General features: G+C 29.5%; 1 protein-coding gene across 1 annotated transcript; it reads right to left on the bottom strand.

Annotated features, from left to right (window-relative positions):
• Positions 1-10,685: 10,685 nt before the first annotated feature.
• Positions 10,686-16,537, bottom strand: LOC129313937 (uncharacterized). Its single transcript, XM_054957325.1, has 5 exons — positions 16,529-16,537; positions 15,498-15,670; positions 13,363-13,486; positions 12,569-12,823; positions 10,686-11,173 (listed from the first exon to the last, which is right to left on the bottom strand). The coding sequence occupies exons 1-5, from the start codon at positions 16,535-16,537 to the stop codon at positions 10,910-10,912; spliced, it is 825 nt and encodes a 274-aa protein (XP_054813300.1). The 3' UTR covers positions 10,686-10,909.
• Between the last annotated feature and the right edge of the window lie 1,573 nt (positions 16,538-18,110).

Here is an 18,110-nt window from a genome sequence, read left to right as displayed (position 1 = left end):
TGTCATTTAATTCTTTTTTAATCAAATGAAAGAAATACAAATAGATAATTATTTTTTAACAATATTATATAATTTTTTTATGCCACCTGATGAAGACGATGCCTGTCTAAATCTTATGCTATAACAATGACTTGGTTATTGAAAGAAAAATTCACACGCAAACATTTACCGATGATGGAAAGTCTCTCTTCCTCCCATTTCACAACCTTGATCTTTAAGGGCCAAGCTCTATTCATTTGTCAATTACGATGAACACGAAGCTTTATTGTAATGTAAGTCTCGTTCTGTGTAATTTTCTCATTGTGTAAGAAACTCTGCAGAGTTTGTTCAGATTGAAAGTTGAGCCATCTGACCAAGTGAATTACTTCTACTAAACTAGCCTTGATGTTAAACCATTCATCACCACTACTGCCTATTTGCCACAACTTACCCATCTATCATTAGTGGTCCTTGTTGATTCCTACTAGTTATTATAATTAGTTACTATTATCACTTATTATTATTAATTATCATTATTGATCGCCACCCATCATCACTAACCACTATCATTGATTGTTGTCATGATAAATATCTATTATTTATATCATTTTTACATCTATTTTCTCAACGTTTGATACCCTTTAGGGGCATTTTGAGCGTAATAGACCTTATGGATTATTTGGGCTAATTCTATAATTTCTAGAATTTTTGGGACAGAACAGCAAATTCTAAAAATTTTGGGGCAAAAATGTAATTTTAAAAAATAATTCTGAAAAATTGAAAACTTCATCATTAATTAGTTTTATTTTTTATTTTATCACATGAGTTTAATTTAAATTAATTTACTTTAGTCTGTGAGTTATTCATTTAATCACCTCTTAAAGTAGACACTTGTTTTAAGTGTACTTTCCTAATATTTTGGAACTGTATTAAGTTAGAATTTTTTTTTTAACTTCAAGGATTCCTAAAAAACTTATCACAGCTAATCCAATCTCCTAATCTTCGATAATTTCACTTTAATGCACTTTATATTCTCATAATCCACACATAAGTTTGATGCATTCATAAAACACAAGACAATATATGTACATATAACTAATTAGATCATAATTAAAACATTTTTCACGCACATTGTCTTCTCAAGAAATTTAAAATTTGGTGTTTTCTAAATATTATGTAACAAATCTTTTATGGTTGTTCAATTAAGTCAAACAGTTGTCCAACTTCTTTTTCTCCATGTATCCACACCAAGCCCTAGTCTCTCCCCTCTTTTTCACCCACTTCTACTCAATTCATTTTTCATTCAGAAAAACTTATATCATTAACCTTATATATTTAATGTGTTTATTTTTAATTAAATCATTACCTATAAATCTTGTATAGATTATTTATCATATAAAAAATTCTTGCTATAACACATTAAAATTTACTTATCATGATTTGATGAAATATAAGTAGTTAAGTATATGAAGTTAAGTACATAAATCTTACCCTTTCTCATTCTAATTTCATATTTGGAATCTACACGTCAACCAAACCAAACCCCCACAAGCAGAATCTTCATTCCCTCATCTTCATCTTGAACGTGTCTTTCGGAGGTGATTAATTAAATTTAGGCTAAAAGTCATAAAATTTTTTAAATTTTAAGACAGTTACATATAACCCACATTACTTTTAAAAATTTAAAATTAACCCTCTAACCTTTAATTTTATTTTTCAAAACCCCTTATTGTTAATTATGTTATTTTTTATGAGGGTTAAAATGTGAATCAACTAAAAAATATTATTAAACTAGATATTATATTGCAAAACTATGGCTAATAATTTTTTATATTTTTTGGGTAGTTGAGACATTAATAATACCCAAAATAAATGTTATTATTACCATATAAAATTTTAAAATTTTGTGTTAGTTTTATCTATGTTTTTGTTATCAATGATGCATAGTTTTCTAGTATTAAAAGATAAATTATTCTAACATAATAATATTTAAAATTTTAAATATTTTAGCCATATCGTTACATTAATCTAACATGAAAATATAAATAAAAATTTATCTTTTAAAATAATAAAATCATGCACCATTGATGACAAAAAAAACATGGGTAAACTAATATAAACATAAATATTTAAAATTTTAGGTTATGATAATAACATATTTTTTGTTATCAATGTCCTTAACAATTCAAAAAATATAAGAAATTTATTATAAATAATTATACAATATATATTTTTATTTAATAATATTTGTTAGTTGAATGACATTTTAACCCTCATGAAAAAATAACATAATTAACAATAGGAGATTTTGAAAAATAAAATTAAAAGTTGGGGGTTAATTTTAAATTTTTAAAAGTGAAGGGAGTTATTTACAAGTCTTAAAGTTCAGGAAATTTTATGCATTTTAGCCTTAAATTTATGCTAAAAGTTAAACCTGATTTACTGTTATGATTTGCAGATTTTTTGCGCAATTTAGGTCACAATGTGTGTTTTGTTGATTGGTTTTGAGCGACACATAAGAGGCACACGTTATAAATTTTCTGTAGAGAAACACAAAATAATTGCTTAAATGGGATTTTGGGTAAATTTGAATCAAAAAACTTGTGTGTCGATTTACAATTAAGTTTAATATACAGGCTAAAATATATTAACTTTTAACACAATTATCTAATTTGAGGTCCCAATTATATTTGTTATGGAAAAAAAAACAGAGATTTTTTAAGAATATTAGTCTTATTTTGCCCTCACTACGACTTTGGTTAATTTCTGCAGTGAAGGGGTTAAGAAAAAAGATAGTTTAAAATTTTTAACATAATTATTTTCTTATGAAGGCAATACAATTTTTTTTCCCCAAATGAAGACAATACAATTAGATTTTTTTTTTTTATACCACCTGATGATGAAGAAAAGCCGATGCCTGTCTAATAGCAATAAGAGTGTGTTACAACTTCCTATTGAAAATCTTACGTTAAGTCACATGCAAATCATTTGCTGACATTAGGGATTTTCTCGTCCTACCTTTTTGCAACCTTGATCTTAAAAAACCAACCTCTCCATTCACTTTTCAATTAGGATGAACAAAAAAGCTTCATTATGAGGAAAGTTTTGTTTGTTTGCAGTCCACTTTTTTCAAGAAACTCTGCAAAATTTGTTCAGGCTGAAAGTCGAACCATTTTTGTTCCAAAAAAGAAAAAAAGTTGAGCCATTTGACTAAGTGAATTACTAATTCAAGTGAACTAGCTAGCTTTAATGATTTTGTACATAATCTTCTTCCTAAAGGTGATCTGATTTACAAAGTATTTGTTAATTACTTGTACATAATCACTTATTATTACCCACCTGCACTCATTATTAGTGATCAATGGTCATTGTCAATCCCCACTAATTGTTATAATTAGCCATTATTATTGACCATATCATTGATTGTCACCCATTATCATTAGTCATTATCATTAGTTGTTACTAATTAAATAATTTTATCATCAACTGATCACTAATAATCATTGTCATCATCACCAATCACTACGAACAGCCATCACTAGATATTATTATTAATTGTCATTATAAATTATTTCCAACCACTACTGCTAATTACTATTGTCAGCACTCATAATCACCACTATCAATTACTATTTGCCGTGGCTATTGACCATATTGTCACCCTGCCATTAGCCACCATTAGTTTTGGTCAACCAACACCGGGGACCAAATCATCAATCACTGTGAACTACCACTATTTGCTAATAGTAATAATTGATTAATTGGTATGCAATGGTCGTCTAAGGTAACAATTGGTGATTGTCAATAATGACCAATTACAACAATGATAGGGGAATAAGAGACTGCAAGAGCCCATGATAATAAGTGATAAATGGTGATTGATGACAAAAAAAAAAAAACATGTTTGAAAAAGATTGTTTTAAATGAATTTTTAAAACTCTAAAATTGTTTTTAAGTTAATAAAATCAAAAAATTTATTTTATTAAAAACAACTTTAAAAAATTCATTTGTAAAATAGTTTTTAAAAATGAAAAATGAGAATAAAATTAAAGAAGTCTCTAGTTTCTAGTGTTATTTATCTTTTTCTTAGTCTAAAAATTTGGTAAAGGTCACTAATTTACTGCTCTCAAAGTGGTTGGTTTTCCTAGCACCTGCTTGTGATTGAAATATACGTATACATACATACATACATACATACATACATATATATATATATATAATCACTTTATAAATCTGAATAAATTGATTTTTTATTTACACAAATAAAAATTTTTGTTAAATATGTTTCTATATCTTCATATAATTAAATTTCTGGCAAAAAATAATAATTAAAAAGAAACGGGTGCACGTTTTGATTATCGACAAAATAACATAGGTTGAGCGTTCCTTTATTGACAATCTATACACGATTATCCACAAAGTCGATTTTCAGGAATATAAATTTCTTCAATTGATTAAAGAATCCAATGAATAAATGAAAGGCAAGTGACGGAAAAATACCACCAAAATATGTAAACGATAACTAAGCATCACAAAAAATAATTACTCCCTCCGTTTAAGACATTTTTAGTGAGACATTTTCTTCAAAAGTAATAAACATAAAATATTTTTAGTCTGTTAAGGTGTAATCATTATTTTTTTTAGAAGTACCCCTGTTAATGGATGACTTTATATTTATTGTAGGGTGTTTAATAGGGGTAAATATAAAAAGATAATGTTAGTTTGAAAGTAAGTAACTACTTTATTGAAAGGTTAGATACGGTTAAAAATATCTTATATTTTTAAACGGAGGGAGTATTATTTTCTAGTCTTTAAAAACTTGCCTAACATTTTTTATGAAATGACATATTTGTCCATGTTTTAAAATTTAAAATGAAGGAATAACTAAAAATCAATTACTACTTTTTAAAAAAATAATTTTTTTTTTCAATATCAAGAAATGATTAGTTTTTTTTTTTTTTAGAAAAATGACGATAGCAAATTTTTCTTAACGATGATGCCCTTACTTTAGTAGCTGGGACAATGGCAAATTTTTATATTGCTAAGCATGCCCACACTATGGGCATTCAGCACACATTGAAGAAAGGGAACGATAAAAGGAGAATTACATTTAAGTTTCATTTAACACAATTAATTATTCCTAAGTTTACTAATAACTGAGTTTAGGAGAATGATAACATAATGTTTGCCTTACGAGTAATTAATTGTGTTAAATAAAACTTTAAAATAATTTTCTCAAAGATCAATTCTCAATAGTTGGACCTGATGTAATATGTTATGTTAAAGTTTTGTTAAGTTTCAAAAAAAAAAAACTGCAAAAACTAACAGTGCTAATAGACATAACTTTAAAGAACGAGTCAGTACAAGGACCTCATTTACAAAAACATTGCAAACCATAGGGACCATTTTATAATTTCCCCTGCAGTTTTTCTCATTCAAGGCTATAGGATATTTTATATCTGTATATGTATATTCACAAAATCTTTTTTAATTTTTTTTTATTTCGTTATGTGGATCATACATTTCATGCACCTACCATCAATCCAGCTTAGTAATTTGTCACCCAAATTCTTGGATTCTCACTGTTGTCTAAGTGTAAAGCCAAAAACCTGCAACTAAATAAACAGGTGATTTTCAAGTATTGAAAGTAAATCGTAACAGCAAGTGCGCTTCCAAATGGCTTCAACAACAACCATTCAATTACACCAAAAAGTCCATATAAATTCAACCTAGCTATCTCACCTCTTTAGCTTCATCCATCTCTAGAGAAAATCAAATTTAAAATGAAAAACAAGATGGTCCAAAAAAAGAAAAAATTGGAGAAAATTTACTCATCTCAATTATTTGACTCCAAGTAATTCATAAAATAATTGCTTAATTGGGAGCTTGGGTAAATTTGAATCAAAGAACTTGTGTCGATTTACAATTAAGTTTAATACACACGCTGAAATATATCAATTTTTAACACAATTATTTAACTTTCAGGTTCCACTAATTATTTGTTATGAAAAAATAGAGCTTTTTTAAAATAGTTTAAAATATTTAACATAATACAATTAGATAATTATTTTTTAAAAATGTTAGATAATTTTTTTAATGCCCCCTGATGACGAAGACGATGCCTGTCTAACAGCAAAAAAGAGTGATTTGCAACTTCCTGTTGAAAATCTCATATTGAATCAATGACTTAGTCATTGAAAGAAACATTCACATGTAAACATTTACTGACATTGGAAAGTCCTTCTTCCTACCATCTCCTAACCTTGATCTTTAAGAGCCAAGCTCTATTTATTTGTCAATTACGAATGAACGCAAAGCTTCATTATGAGGTAAGTTTTGTTCTGTGTAATTTGGTCGTTGTTACTTGTGTACGACACTCTGCAGAATTTGTTTAGGTTGAAAGTTGAGCCATCTGATGACCATGTGAACTACGTCAACTGAACTAGTTTTGATGTTAAAGCACTTATCATCACTAGTGCCTATTGCCACCACTTATTATCACCCACCTCCACTATCCTCCACCCGTCATCGACTCACTGATGGTCATTGTTGATTCTAACTAATTATCACAATTGATTACTACTATCAATTATTATTATTAGTCATTACTATTAATCGTCACTCATTATCACTAGCTATCACCATTAGTTATTGTCATAATAAATATTTATTATTTATATCATTTTTACATTTGTTTTCCTAGCTTTCAACACTCTTTAGGGGCATTTTGAGCTTAATAGACCTTTTTTGATCATTTGGCTCAATTCTGTAATTTGTGGAACTTTTGGGGCAGAATTGTGATTTATAAAAGCATGGGGGCAAAAATGTAATTTTTAAAAAATAATTTCTGAAAAATTGAAAGCTTCATCATTAATTAGTTTTATTTTTTTATTTTATTCCATGCATTTAATTTGAGTTAACTCATGTTAGGTTGTAAGTTATTCACTCAATCACTTCTTAAATGCACATTTTTTGTACTTTAATACTTTCCAAACACTTTGGAAGTGTCCTAAGATTTTTTTTTTACTTCAAGAATTCCTAGGAAACCTACTACAACTAATCCAATCTCCTAATCTTCCATAATTTCACTTTAATTCACTTCATATCTTCATAATTCATGCTTAAGTTGAATGCATTAATAAAACACAAGGAAATATATGTTCTTATTACTTGTGTGTCGATCTACAATTAAGTTTAATATACACGCTAAAATATATCAATTTTTGACACAATTGTCTAATTTTGATGTCCCACTAATTATTTGTTATGAAAAAAAGAGATTTTAAAAAAAATATTAGTCTTATTTTGCCCTCATTAATGTCGACGCATTGAAGGAGTTAAGAAAAAAATAGTTTAAAATCTTTAACATAACAATAATTTTCTTATGAAGGCAATACAATTTGTTTTCCAAATGAAAACAATAGAATTAGATAATTTTTTTATGCCAGCCGATGACAAAGAAAAGCCGATGCCCGTCTAATGGCAAGAAGAGTGAGTTACAACTTCCTATTGAAAATCTTATGTTAAATCAATCACTTAGGTTTTTTTTTTTTTCGGGGGCATGAAATGACTTAGTTATTGGGGAAAAAAACATTCACATGCAAATCATTTACTGACATTTGGAAAATCTCTCTTCCTATCTCTTTGCAGCAATTATCTTAGAGAACCAATCTGTCTATTCAATTATCAGTTAGGATGAACAAAAAGCTTCATTATAAGGTAAGTTTTGTTGTTTGCAGTTTGCTTTTTCGAGAAACTCAGCAAAATTTGTTCAGGTTGAAAGTTGAGCCATCTCACTAAGTGAGTTACTTAAAGTGAACTAGCCTCAATGTTTTTTTACATAATCTTCTTCCTAAAGGTCTGACCTACAAAGTCTTTGTTAATTATTTGTAGTCTTAAGCAACATTAATACACTCACCAAAACCAATAACCAATGTCTTTAGTCATCACTTTTTATTATCTACCTTTACTTGTCATTAGTGGTCAACTGATCATCATCGATTCCCATTAATTGTTATAATTGGTGATTATTATTGGTCACCACCATTGATTGCTACTAGTTAAACAATTCTAACCACCACCAACTAATCACTAATGGCCATTGTTATTATCATTAATCACTACCAACAGCCATCACTAGATATCATTATTAGCTATCATCATCAATCATTTTTAATTACTACTACTAACTACTACTACTAACATTGATAGTCCCCACTATCAGCTGTTATATGCTATGACTATTGGCCATTGTCACCCTACTATTAGCCACCATTAGTCTTAACCAACACCAAAGGCCACCCTCATCAATCATTGTGAACTATCACTATTTGCTAATAGTAATGGTTTGTATGGAATAGTGGTCAAATGGTGATGGTCAATAATGACCAATTACAACAATCATGGGGCAATAAGAGACTGCAATTGCTCATGATGGTAAGTGATAAATGGTGATTGATGGGAAAAAAAAAACATGTTTGAAAAAGATTGTTTTAAATGAATTTTTACAACTTTTAAATTTTTTTTAAGTTAATAAAATCAAACAATTTTTTTATAAAAAATAAATTTAAAAAATTCATTTGTAAAATAGTTTTTTTTTAAATTGAAAACTGAGAGTAAAATTAAAGAAGTCTCGAGTTTCTAGTATTACTTATCTTTTTTCTTAGTCTAAAAATTTGGTAAAGAACTAATTCACTCCTCCCAAAGTGATTCGTTCGCCTAGCACATGCTTATGATTGAATCATTGAAATATATAATAATTATTTTATAAATCTGAATAAACATATTTTTTGTGTAAAAAATATTGTTAAATATGTCTCCATATCTTCTAATAATTAAATTTTGCATAATTAAATTTCTGGCAAAAAAATAATAATTAACAAGAAACTGGTGCACGTTTCAAATATCGACAAAATAATATAGTTTGAGTGTCTCTAAAAGCGGAAGGCATGTCCTTTATTTTGACAATCTATGCACGATTATTCATAGTCGTCTAGGAATAAGAATTTCTTCAATTGATTAGAGAATTCAAAGAATGAATGAAGGGAAAATAACAGAAAAATACTATCAAAATATATAGTTGATAATTATGTACTGTGAAATATGATAATTTTTTAATCTCTAAAGACTTGTCTGACATTTTCATTTTTATGAAATGACACATTTGCTCATATTTTAAAATTTAAAGTAAAGTAAAAAATTAAAAATCAGTTACTACTTTTTTCAATAAAATGATAATTTTTTTTTGTTGAAAAATGACTAGAATGGAATAGAAAATTACAAATTTCTCAATACAAAAAAAATTATCAGTAAAATCCGACAATTAAAAATCAATTACTTTTTTCTTTTAAGAAATGACTAATTATTTTGGAAAATAACTAAAACAAAATGACAAATTACAAGTTGCTTTGTGCATTTTTTTTTCAATAAAGTCTAATGACTAAAAATCAGTCACTATTTTCTTTTAAGGAAGACTAGTTTTCCTAGAAAAATGTTTTGAATGGAATAAGAATTTACTTTTTTTTTATACTTGGAATAGTAAATTACTAGTTGTTCTTTATGCTGAAAAAAATTACAAATTATTCTTTGCAAATTTTTTCTAAAAAGGTAACAAAATCTTTTCACATTAAAACTAATTGATAGACAAGTTTTCAAAAACTAAAAAATAATTATCATATTTTACTGTACTTAATTATCATTTACATATTTTGAAAATATTTTTTGTCATTCTCCCAATGAATGAATAGAAACTCAAATGTCAAGAAAAATTTGTCATTTTCTCTTTCTTTTCAACTAAAGCCAACAATTCAAGCGGATAGAGTTCAATTCAAGATGGGATTATTTAGATCGTGTTTAAAATATACAAACATGCAGTGAAGCCATATAATCAACCCAGCCCAAACTCAGTTCTAAAATCTTTTAGCCTGATTCGAGATTGTCCATGCTTTCAATCACAAGAGAAGATACATGTTATAATATTTTGTTCCTTTATTCTGTTTCTATTGAACAGTGTACCAAATTCTTTTATCGAAACAACATTATAGATGCCAATTATCCTTTCTAAATAAAAGAAATGAGGGAACACATATTTAGGTTAACAATTCATCTCCCGTACCAAAAGTAATTATCATGTCTCTGATTAAAACAAGGAAACGATTTTCCTTTCTTTTAAAGAAATAAATCGATATATAATATTACATTCCTATTATTATTTATAAATAGGGCCAATAATCTTGTAATCTAATTACATGTAAGTTTCCTTATAATTACAAGCCAAAAAAATAAATAGGAGATCATCAAGCCAAAAAAAAAAAATTAGAGAGCGCAATTCTATCAGAGTTGTGACAACAAGCTGCAAGTGCCCCTCTAAATTAACCAAAAAAAAAAAAAACTTAAATAGAACACCCAACTACATAGAGCTCAATGAGATGCACGAAAGACATGATATAGTACTTTTTTTTTTGTCGGAAACTTAATAAATTGGTCCCTATAATCTGCACTGTAGGGACCATTTTATTAATTTCCACTGTAGTTTTCTTATTCAAGGCTATAAGATATTTTGTGTATGTGTATATTCACATTCTTTTTAATCTTATTTTTTTAATTCTATGTCATTATGTGGCTCACACATTACATACACCTATTCATTCATCCAGCTCAGTAATTTGTCACCAAATTCTTTGGATCCTCACTACTGTCTAAGTGTCTAACGCCAAAAACTGCAACTAAATAAACAGGTGATTTTCAAATATTGAAAATACATCATAATAGCATATGCGCTTTGAATGGCTTCAACAGCAACTATTCAATTACACCAAAAAGTCCATATAAATTCAACCTAACACACCTCTTTAGCTTCATCCATATCTAGAGAAAATGAAATTTAAAATGAAACACAAGATGGTCCAAAAAAAGAAAAACTGTAGAAAATTTACTCATCTGAATTATTTGACTCCAAGTAATTCATAACGACTTCGCGGTAATCTTCAGGATCATTCCACCAAGTGGGAGTATTGAGAATGGCTTTCTCCAGACAATACTTGTCAACCACCTGCTTCTCTGTTATATTGAGGTAGTATTGCCCCCATTGAGACATTGCACGCTTTAACCGAACACTTTGTTTTCCAGTAAACATATATCTGATGTAGTCCCTAGCTAGCTTTGCCAGTTCTTCACCAGTTAGGATGTAGATATACTAGGAAAAATGAACAATTTTGAAGTTAGTAATCGAGACATTGCAATATGATACTCCCTCTGATCCAAAATATAAGCAATTTTCAACAATAATCCACATACCAATAAAATCCTTATTTCACATGAAAATATGTATATTATTTTCCCTTTTCATCCATAGTCTTAATTACCAATGATGAGTGAGAATAAGGTCATAAATTCACACAAGAATCCAGATTAATAAATACAATGGGTAAAATGTTGGGGGGGAGGGGGGTTCTACAACTACAAAGTTGCTTATACTTTGGACTCAAATTAGCTGGGAGAAACGGCTTGCACTTTGGACTGGAGGGAGTATAAATTAATAATAACCCTAGGAATCATGTGTAAGGGATTTGGAACCTTGCCGCACTTATCTCCCTCAATGGCTCAATTGCGGTATATTGGGGAGAGATAAATTTGTTACAAATAAAAGAAAAACATAAAAAATGACATTAATATTTTAGCTTTTATACTGAATTAGAGCAATTAAGGGAGATAGGTACTACAGGGGATCAGTTTCATCATGTGTAAGGGTCAACAGTTTGTATATGAATATATTGCAAGCGTAAAAATCAACCATTTTAAGGCTATTAAGGATTTGGATTCCCTTCCTTTTCCCGCCGGGGGGGGGGGGGGGAACAAAAAGGATTTGGATTCCCTTGATTGCTCAAGTGAGGAGACGGATAAAGATAGAGTATGACCCACATGAGATTCACCCCTATTTCTATCTCTCTCACTTGAACAACTAAGTAACTGAGAAGATCCAATGTTATAAGTGATTTTTTGTCTGATTAGCTAATTCCCCTTTTTTATATGATGATTTTTGTACACCATAAAAGATAAGCCTGCTTAAGTATAAATCAAACCATGACGCTCTCTGATAGAAAATATGGCAGATGTTATTCTAGAAAGAAATAATTGTTTTTTTGCATTATTTAGTATTTTGTAAGTTTCCTTCTAAGGAAGAAAATCTGACTTACTTTTGCTTTTACTCTTTATATATTTTAAATTTGCAAGTTGTTGAGCTTCCTTAAGGGGAAGGAAAGCTTAGTCTATAAATAGACTAAGTTATCACTTGTACTGGACACTTTTGGATCATGAATGAATATTAGAAATGATATTTTGATTGTTCTCTCTCTCCCTACGCTCTGATTCATTCTCTCTTGCTCCCCCACTGGTCTGTCCTTCCTTCTCTCTCTGTATTCTGTCTTTCTCTACCTCTCTGTTCTCGATCTCCTACTCTGTTTCTGCTGTATCTCTCTTTTCCAACTCTGTTCAAATCAATATAAGTGTGTGTGTGTGTGTTTTGCATCACTCTCATTTATACATATAATGGTGTAAAGTGTAAACACGTCCACAGGGGGGGGGAGAGTACCAGAAATATAAAGCCAAAAGTTGCTAAAGCCGCTTGGAGAGTCTCATCCAACATTCCACCAAAGCTTTCCTCCTCTGATCCACCAGGGCCTTCACTGCTGCCGCTGCCACCGCCGCTCCCTCCCCGTGGTGGCTTTGCTCCACTGCCCCCATCATCAAGATATTCTCCTTTTTGAATCTGCCGTTTTAGGACATCCTCCACTGACTGCCCCTTAAATTTTTCCATTGCTTTCTCAAGGGCTTTCCATGGTGAATCCTAATTGCATCATTATAATTGGAAAATGCGAATATAGTCAAACCAAAATATATAACTAAAATATAGAATTCCCAGAGAGCAATGTTACAAGAATCTAAGCTACCCTGAATTCCCTTTGCTAAGATCCCCCAGAAATGATTTGCAGAGGTTCATAATAATAACAGCAAATTAAGAGATAAGTTGATTGCTCATATAAATAAAACTTACAGCAAATGCAAGAAATTCAGGTTTCAAAACACATTCAACTTATCTTGCTTCACGCATAAACAGCCATAATACATGTCAATAGGACATGAAGATGAAGACCAAGTTCATGTTAAATTAACAACAGGAAGGCACAGTGGAAGTATAGGGTTTCAGAATGAAAGCTAAATACAAAAGAAATGTTTCTACATCAGACAGCTTACAAAAGGCTTAGCTCCAAGTAAAAGGAGATGGACAGAAGTCCAAAGAACTTTCCTTAAACAACTTAACCATGAGCAAACATAGCAATAATAATATCAAATACCAAAATGCCGAGCACAGAGAACACACATTACCTCACTATTATTTCCCATCATTCCTTTTTCACCAGCAAAGCAGACATGAAGAGGTTGTCGTGATTTTGAAAAAGGCACACATTGCAAGCCAGAAGAAGGTTTTCCTCTTAGGCTAAGTGAAAGCCTAGAAAGAGGGCCAGTATTAATTGGAAATGCATATGCTTTATAAGGATGGCAACAATGAGATGTATTTGTGACATAGATCCTAGGCTGGCATTCAGTAACTTGGATGCTATTCATTTTTCTGTATGTTGATCAAGCACACTGAAATTCATACATTAGACATCGGCACTTGTAACCAGCCTTCAAGTTAGAATTCTGTCAGCTGAAGTATATTTACCTGGAAACAGCGAAAACTTTGTAACCAATATAAGATATTAAATTAACATTTGACAGATCGCAAAAGGTAACTGAAAATAAAAAACGATAGTAGAGATCTTTTTCAATTTGTAGTTCAACACTCCAACATGAAAAGCATGAAAATAGAATTCCTCTAAAATATTATCCATTTTTACACATTCTCATCAATACCCGGCATATTTCTCAAGACTTACTTTCCTTGAAAATTTCAGAATAAAATATGGCCACTTTCAACATATCAGTATCTCCCCTATAACTAAGAAGATGGAATAAGAAAAGAATTATTAGAAAATTATCAACAGAAGCAAACACATTCAGTAACAACCAAAAAAGAGATGCCTGGTGTAAAATGAAGTGGAATTGAATTACTTCAAATCATATCCTATACATATACCCACACTTTGAAATTGTTCAGAGACCTTCATATTCACACAATGAATAAACGAGTCATATAATACTGGATGCACTTTCTGTGAGACGACAGCAACATGGATTAAAAAATAGGCTGAAACTAAATGGGACAGAAGACCAGATCCTAGACTACATCAATGAGGTCAAGTAAAACATTCTTAATGAGGTCAAGTAAAACATTCTTAATTTCGTGTCTCCCAGAAAATAAACTTCCTCCCAGCAAAAGCTCAAACACTCAATTTCATGTGCAGCTCTGTAATCGGCTTCCCAATCCAAATGGAGAACCAACAGTTGAATGTGGAAGCTTATCTTCCATTCCAAAAATTTCTTTCACCATTGGTGGCAAATTGTTTGGCCTCTCACCAAGCCACGTATCGTGACTTTCAAACCCTTGCATTTGGCATAAACATAGTTTCTGCTATGATTAATGGGACAATTTTATGAATCAGTATGTTCTGAAAGTGGGATATGGAGAGGCAGCACAATGCATTAGTGGTTTTACAGCTTTATATATAGCCCCTTCTCGAGGGCCTCAACGGTACTATCATGACTTCTTAATCATATAGCTTTTAGCTTCTATTTGACATTCTGTTCGACTTAAGTCTCCCTGAATTGCTCAGGGATTCTACCTTTGTTCCTCACTAAACAATAAGATGCCTAGGTTAAGCCTCAAACTCGGTCATGTTGATTCTAAAATGCAGGATTCTTGGGGATATTTTCAAGGGTCGCTACCACACAATGTTTGTTTACGGGAATAACACAGTTAGATTTGCTGAATCAGCTGAATCAGCATAATAGGCTTGTGATATATGTAGCGTAAAAATAGATAATATAAGCTTCGGCCTTCAACATGATGGTTATTGAATGTAAAATAAAGACTTTTAAGAAATAGTATCTTACACTATTTGCACTAATTCTTAAATCATATACAGAATGTTTCGGTAATCTAATATTTATTGGCATTGTAACAAACTCTCATGGTACTTAATGTCGTCTTAGGTTAAACAGTATTATGTACAGGGAGAATATTAACCACAAGCAATTGCAACCTACATGCGAAAACCAACCACTCACATTATTAAGTGATTAACATGCTCACATTTCTAACACAAACAAACTCGTATCCCACATCTATTATCGCAAAGGTAAAGAGCGAGGGAGTGCAGGGAATAGGGAGTATTGGTACTTTCTTATCTTCGTTTTCCTTTTCATTTATCAGGAATCAAATCCGAACATGAACAAAGATTTATAGAGAAGAAATTGAAACCCTTAAAAATTTAACCGAAAACAACAAAATTAAAAACCTATGCGACTCTGGCTGTGCAAAACAGAAAAAGAAATTCAACAAAAGAACGGGTGCGTACCTGTGCGACAAGGAAGAAGAGATTGGGTGCGTCGCGACTTCGTTATCAGTGAGACTTGGAGCTGGAAATGGAAGCCGTAACGATAGAGGAGGAAGAAATGAATTTCGGTACTTACAAGAATGGATCAATGGAGAGGCAACGAGAAGAAAGGGATTTGGTGTTTGGAGTTTGGACTAACAATACTCCGCTTCTGCTACTAATGTTATCTCAAGTGAACGGTGAGTTTGGATTGGCATGGCCAACGAAGGGCTTTAATAAAAGAATTAAAAATATAATTTAGAAAAAATCGATTCTAAGTATTTGTTAAAAAAAATTATTCACAACCCGTTGTTTAAGAAAAACAAATTAACATTTTCATTTTAATATTAAACTATTTTTTATTGATAGTTGTTTGTTAATAATATTTTTTATAGGTTTTTGAATGCAATTTGTTCTATAATTTATATTTATACTTAAAAAAAAAAAACAAGAAGAACAAGCGCATATACTTTATAATGAAGGCTAGGGCAAGAAATTAGTTAACTTAAAAAATTATAAAAAATAATCTGAAAATCTCCTAAATAATTTCTTGAGGAAATAACATTTTTCCAATATATTAATTGGGAAAACATAAATTTATTCTCTATACTTTACTTGCATTTTATTATAGGTCTCTGTATTTTTTTTCAATGTTTTTGATTCCTATACTTTTGTTTTTCAATGTTTTAAGTCTTTCTAAGATCTCTATACTTTGTTTATGGAAAAACCTAGAATATTAAAAAACAAAAGTGTAAGGATCAAGAATATTAAAAAAAAATGTAGAGATCTATAGCAAAACGTAAGCTAAATGCAAAGACTCAAAGTTTTGTTTTCTCATATTGATTTAATTATTAGTTGACTTAAAAAATTATTACAAATATAAAAAAATTATAGAAAAAAATTTATAAAAATATTGAGTAAGTTCATCAAATTATGAATAAATTATATTATCAAGTTGCTCAATAATATAATATCTATTTTGTTACAAAAGAGATACAAGGTTAAATTCTCACCAAAACCATGAACCCAAAAACGCGATGACAGTGAGAGAGGTTGACACAGAACCACGATGGAGATGAGGAATGGATGGCTTGAGAGATGAGTGTAGCATGCAAACGGTGCTGGCCAAAAAAACAGTGATAGTGAGACAAAGTGCGAGTGGCGGAGGGTGAGGGAGATAGATTGGGAATTTGGATAAAATTGGAATTTCAAAAAATCACATGAACAATTTGGTCACCAAAAAATCTGTTCCCATGATCTAGTGATGGAATAAAGCAATGACTTAAAAGCCAAATCCAATCGAATAGTCGAACGGTTGGATGTTAATGGCTTGGTTTGAAAAAAAAAAAAAAACTGTTTTCATAAATAAGTTAGATTGAATTGAAGTTAAGCTGTTGTTAAGTAAGAACCGAAATGGTTTTTAAAAAAATCAAATTGTTTCCAGCATAATATTAAAAAATTTAAAAATTAGATCTTACTAAAAGTCAAATTTATTTTTTGATAATATACATATATAAAATATGATTTAAGATTATTTTTTATAAAGATATTGACAATTATAAATACAAATACAGATATTTTTATAAGTCTATTTATATCTAATTTAATCAAAATATACCTATTTGATAAGTTATAAAATTATAATTTATAATATTATTAATTTACAGTTATATTATGTCATTTTATTAATATATTATAAATTTTTTATATATATTTAATATTTTTTTTATTTAATTATTATATTATTGATTCAATCACTGATCTAACCAATTAATTCATAAAAACTAAGGCCAACTGATTTTTTCAATTCAACGTACAACTCGGCTTTTAAAATATTGGAAGGTAGTCTTTATTGAAATAGCCACTCTTATCAGGTAATGGGCTTTTCCTATTATCATTTTCATTCTATTACCTCCTATTCCACGGTAACAAACATGACTTTTCTTGATTGTATCCTCGGTGAAAGGGATCATCTCTTTATTTTCTTTCCGTATTCATGAATCTAGAATAATGTTTCACGTTTTTTTGACAAAAAATAATGTTTCCATTGCATCTAACTAGATTTATACCCGTGAGATTCACGGGAATGTTTTCATTTTCAAAAATAAAAATAAAAATATTAAAAATATTTAATATTCTTAAAATAAAATATATTACCTTTTCTTTTATTTTATCTTAATTATAAAGATTTTTTTATTTTTAAAATCTATATAAATTCCTCTTAAAATTAATAGTTAAGAGTTATAAAATACAAATATGTCTTCTACTTTTAAGTTTTTATTTTCATCTACCTAATCATCGGTTGACAATTAAGTCATGTATGTTGCACTAAAATACCATTCTTAATATACTTTTAAAAAAAATTTAATTATTCTTTGTTTGGTTTAGGAGGGGAGGGGAGGAGAGGTAATAACTAATTTATTATTATATTCTTATATATTAGTTTAATTTTTTAAAATTTTTTCTTGTTGAAAATAATCTTACATCTCAATTTAAATTACATGATTTTTTAAAAATTCACTCTCATCCTCTCATATTGTTAGTATGTGAAAAAAGTTAAACCAATAATTATAATGATAATAATTTTTTATAAAA

Source organism: Prosopis cineraria, unplaced genomic scaffold, assembly GCF_029017545.1.
Source record: "Prosopis cineraria cultivar Desert tree isolate PC_DT_omini unplaced genomic scaffold, ASM2901754v1 PC6, whole genome shotgun sequence".
In the NCBI taxonomy this organism is placed as follows: Eukaryota; Viridiplantae; Streptophyta; class Magnoliopsida; order Fabales; family Fabaceae; genus Prosopis; species Prosopis cineraria.
The sequence above is the reverse complement of the archived record's forward strand: the minus strand, read 5'-3'. Positions and strand labels throughout refer to the sequence as shown.

What these genes read in the sequence shown, in the direction of transcription:
- LOC129313937 (XM_054957325.1), bottom strand. An exon ending in TCTTCTTCCTTGTCGCACAG is followed by an intron (nt 13,487 to 15,497) that starts GTACGCACCCGT and finishes CCCTCTTTCTAG; the next exon opens with GCTTTCACTTAGCCTAAGAG. An exon ending in TGATGGGAAATAATAGTGAG is followed by an intron (nt 12,824 to 13,362) that starts GTAATGTGTGTT and finishes TGATGCAATTAG; the next exon opens with GATTCACCATGGAAAGCCCT.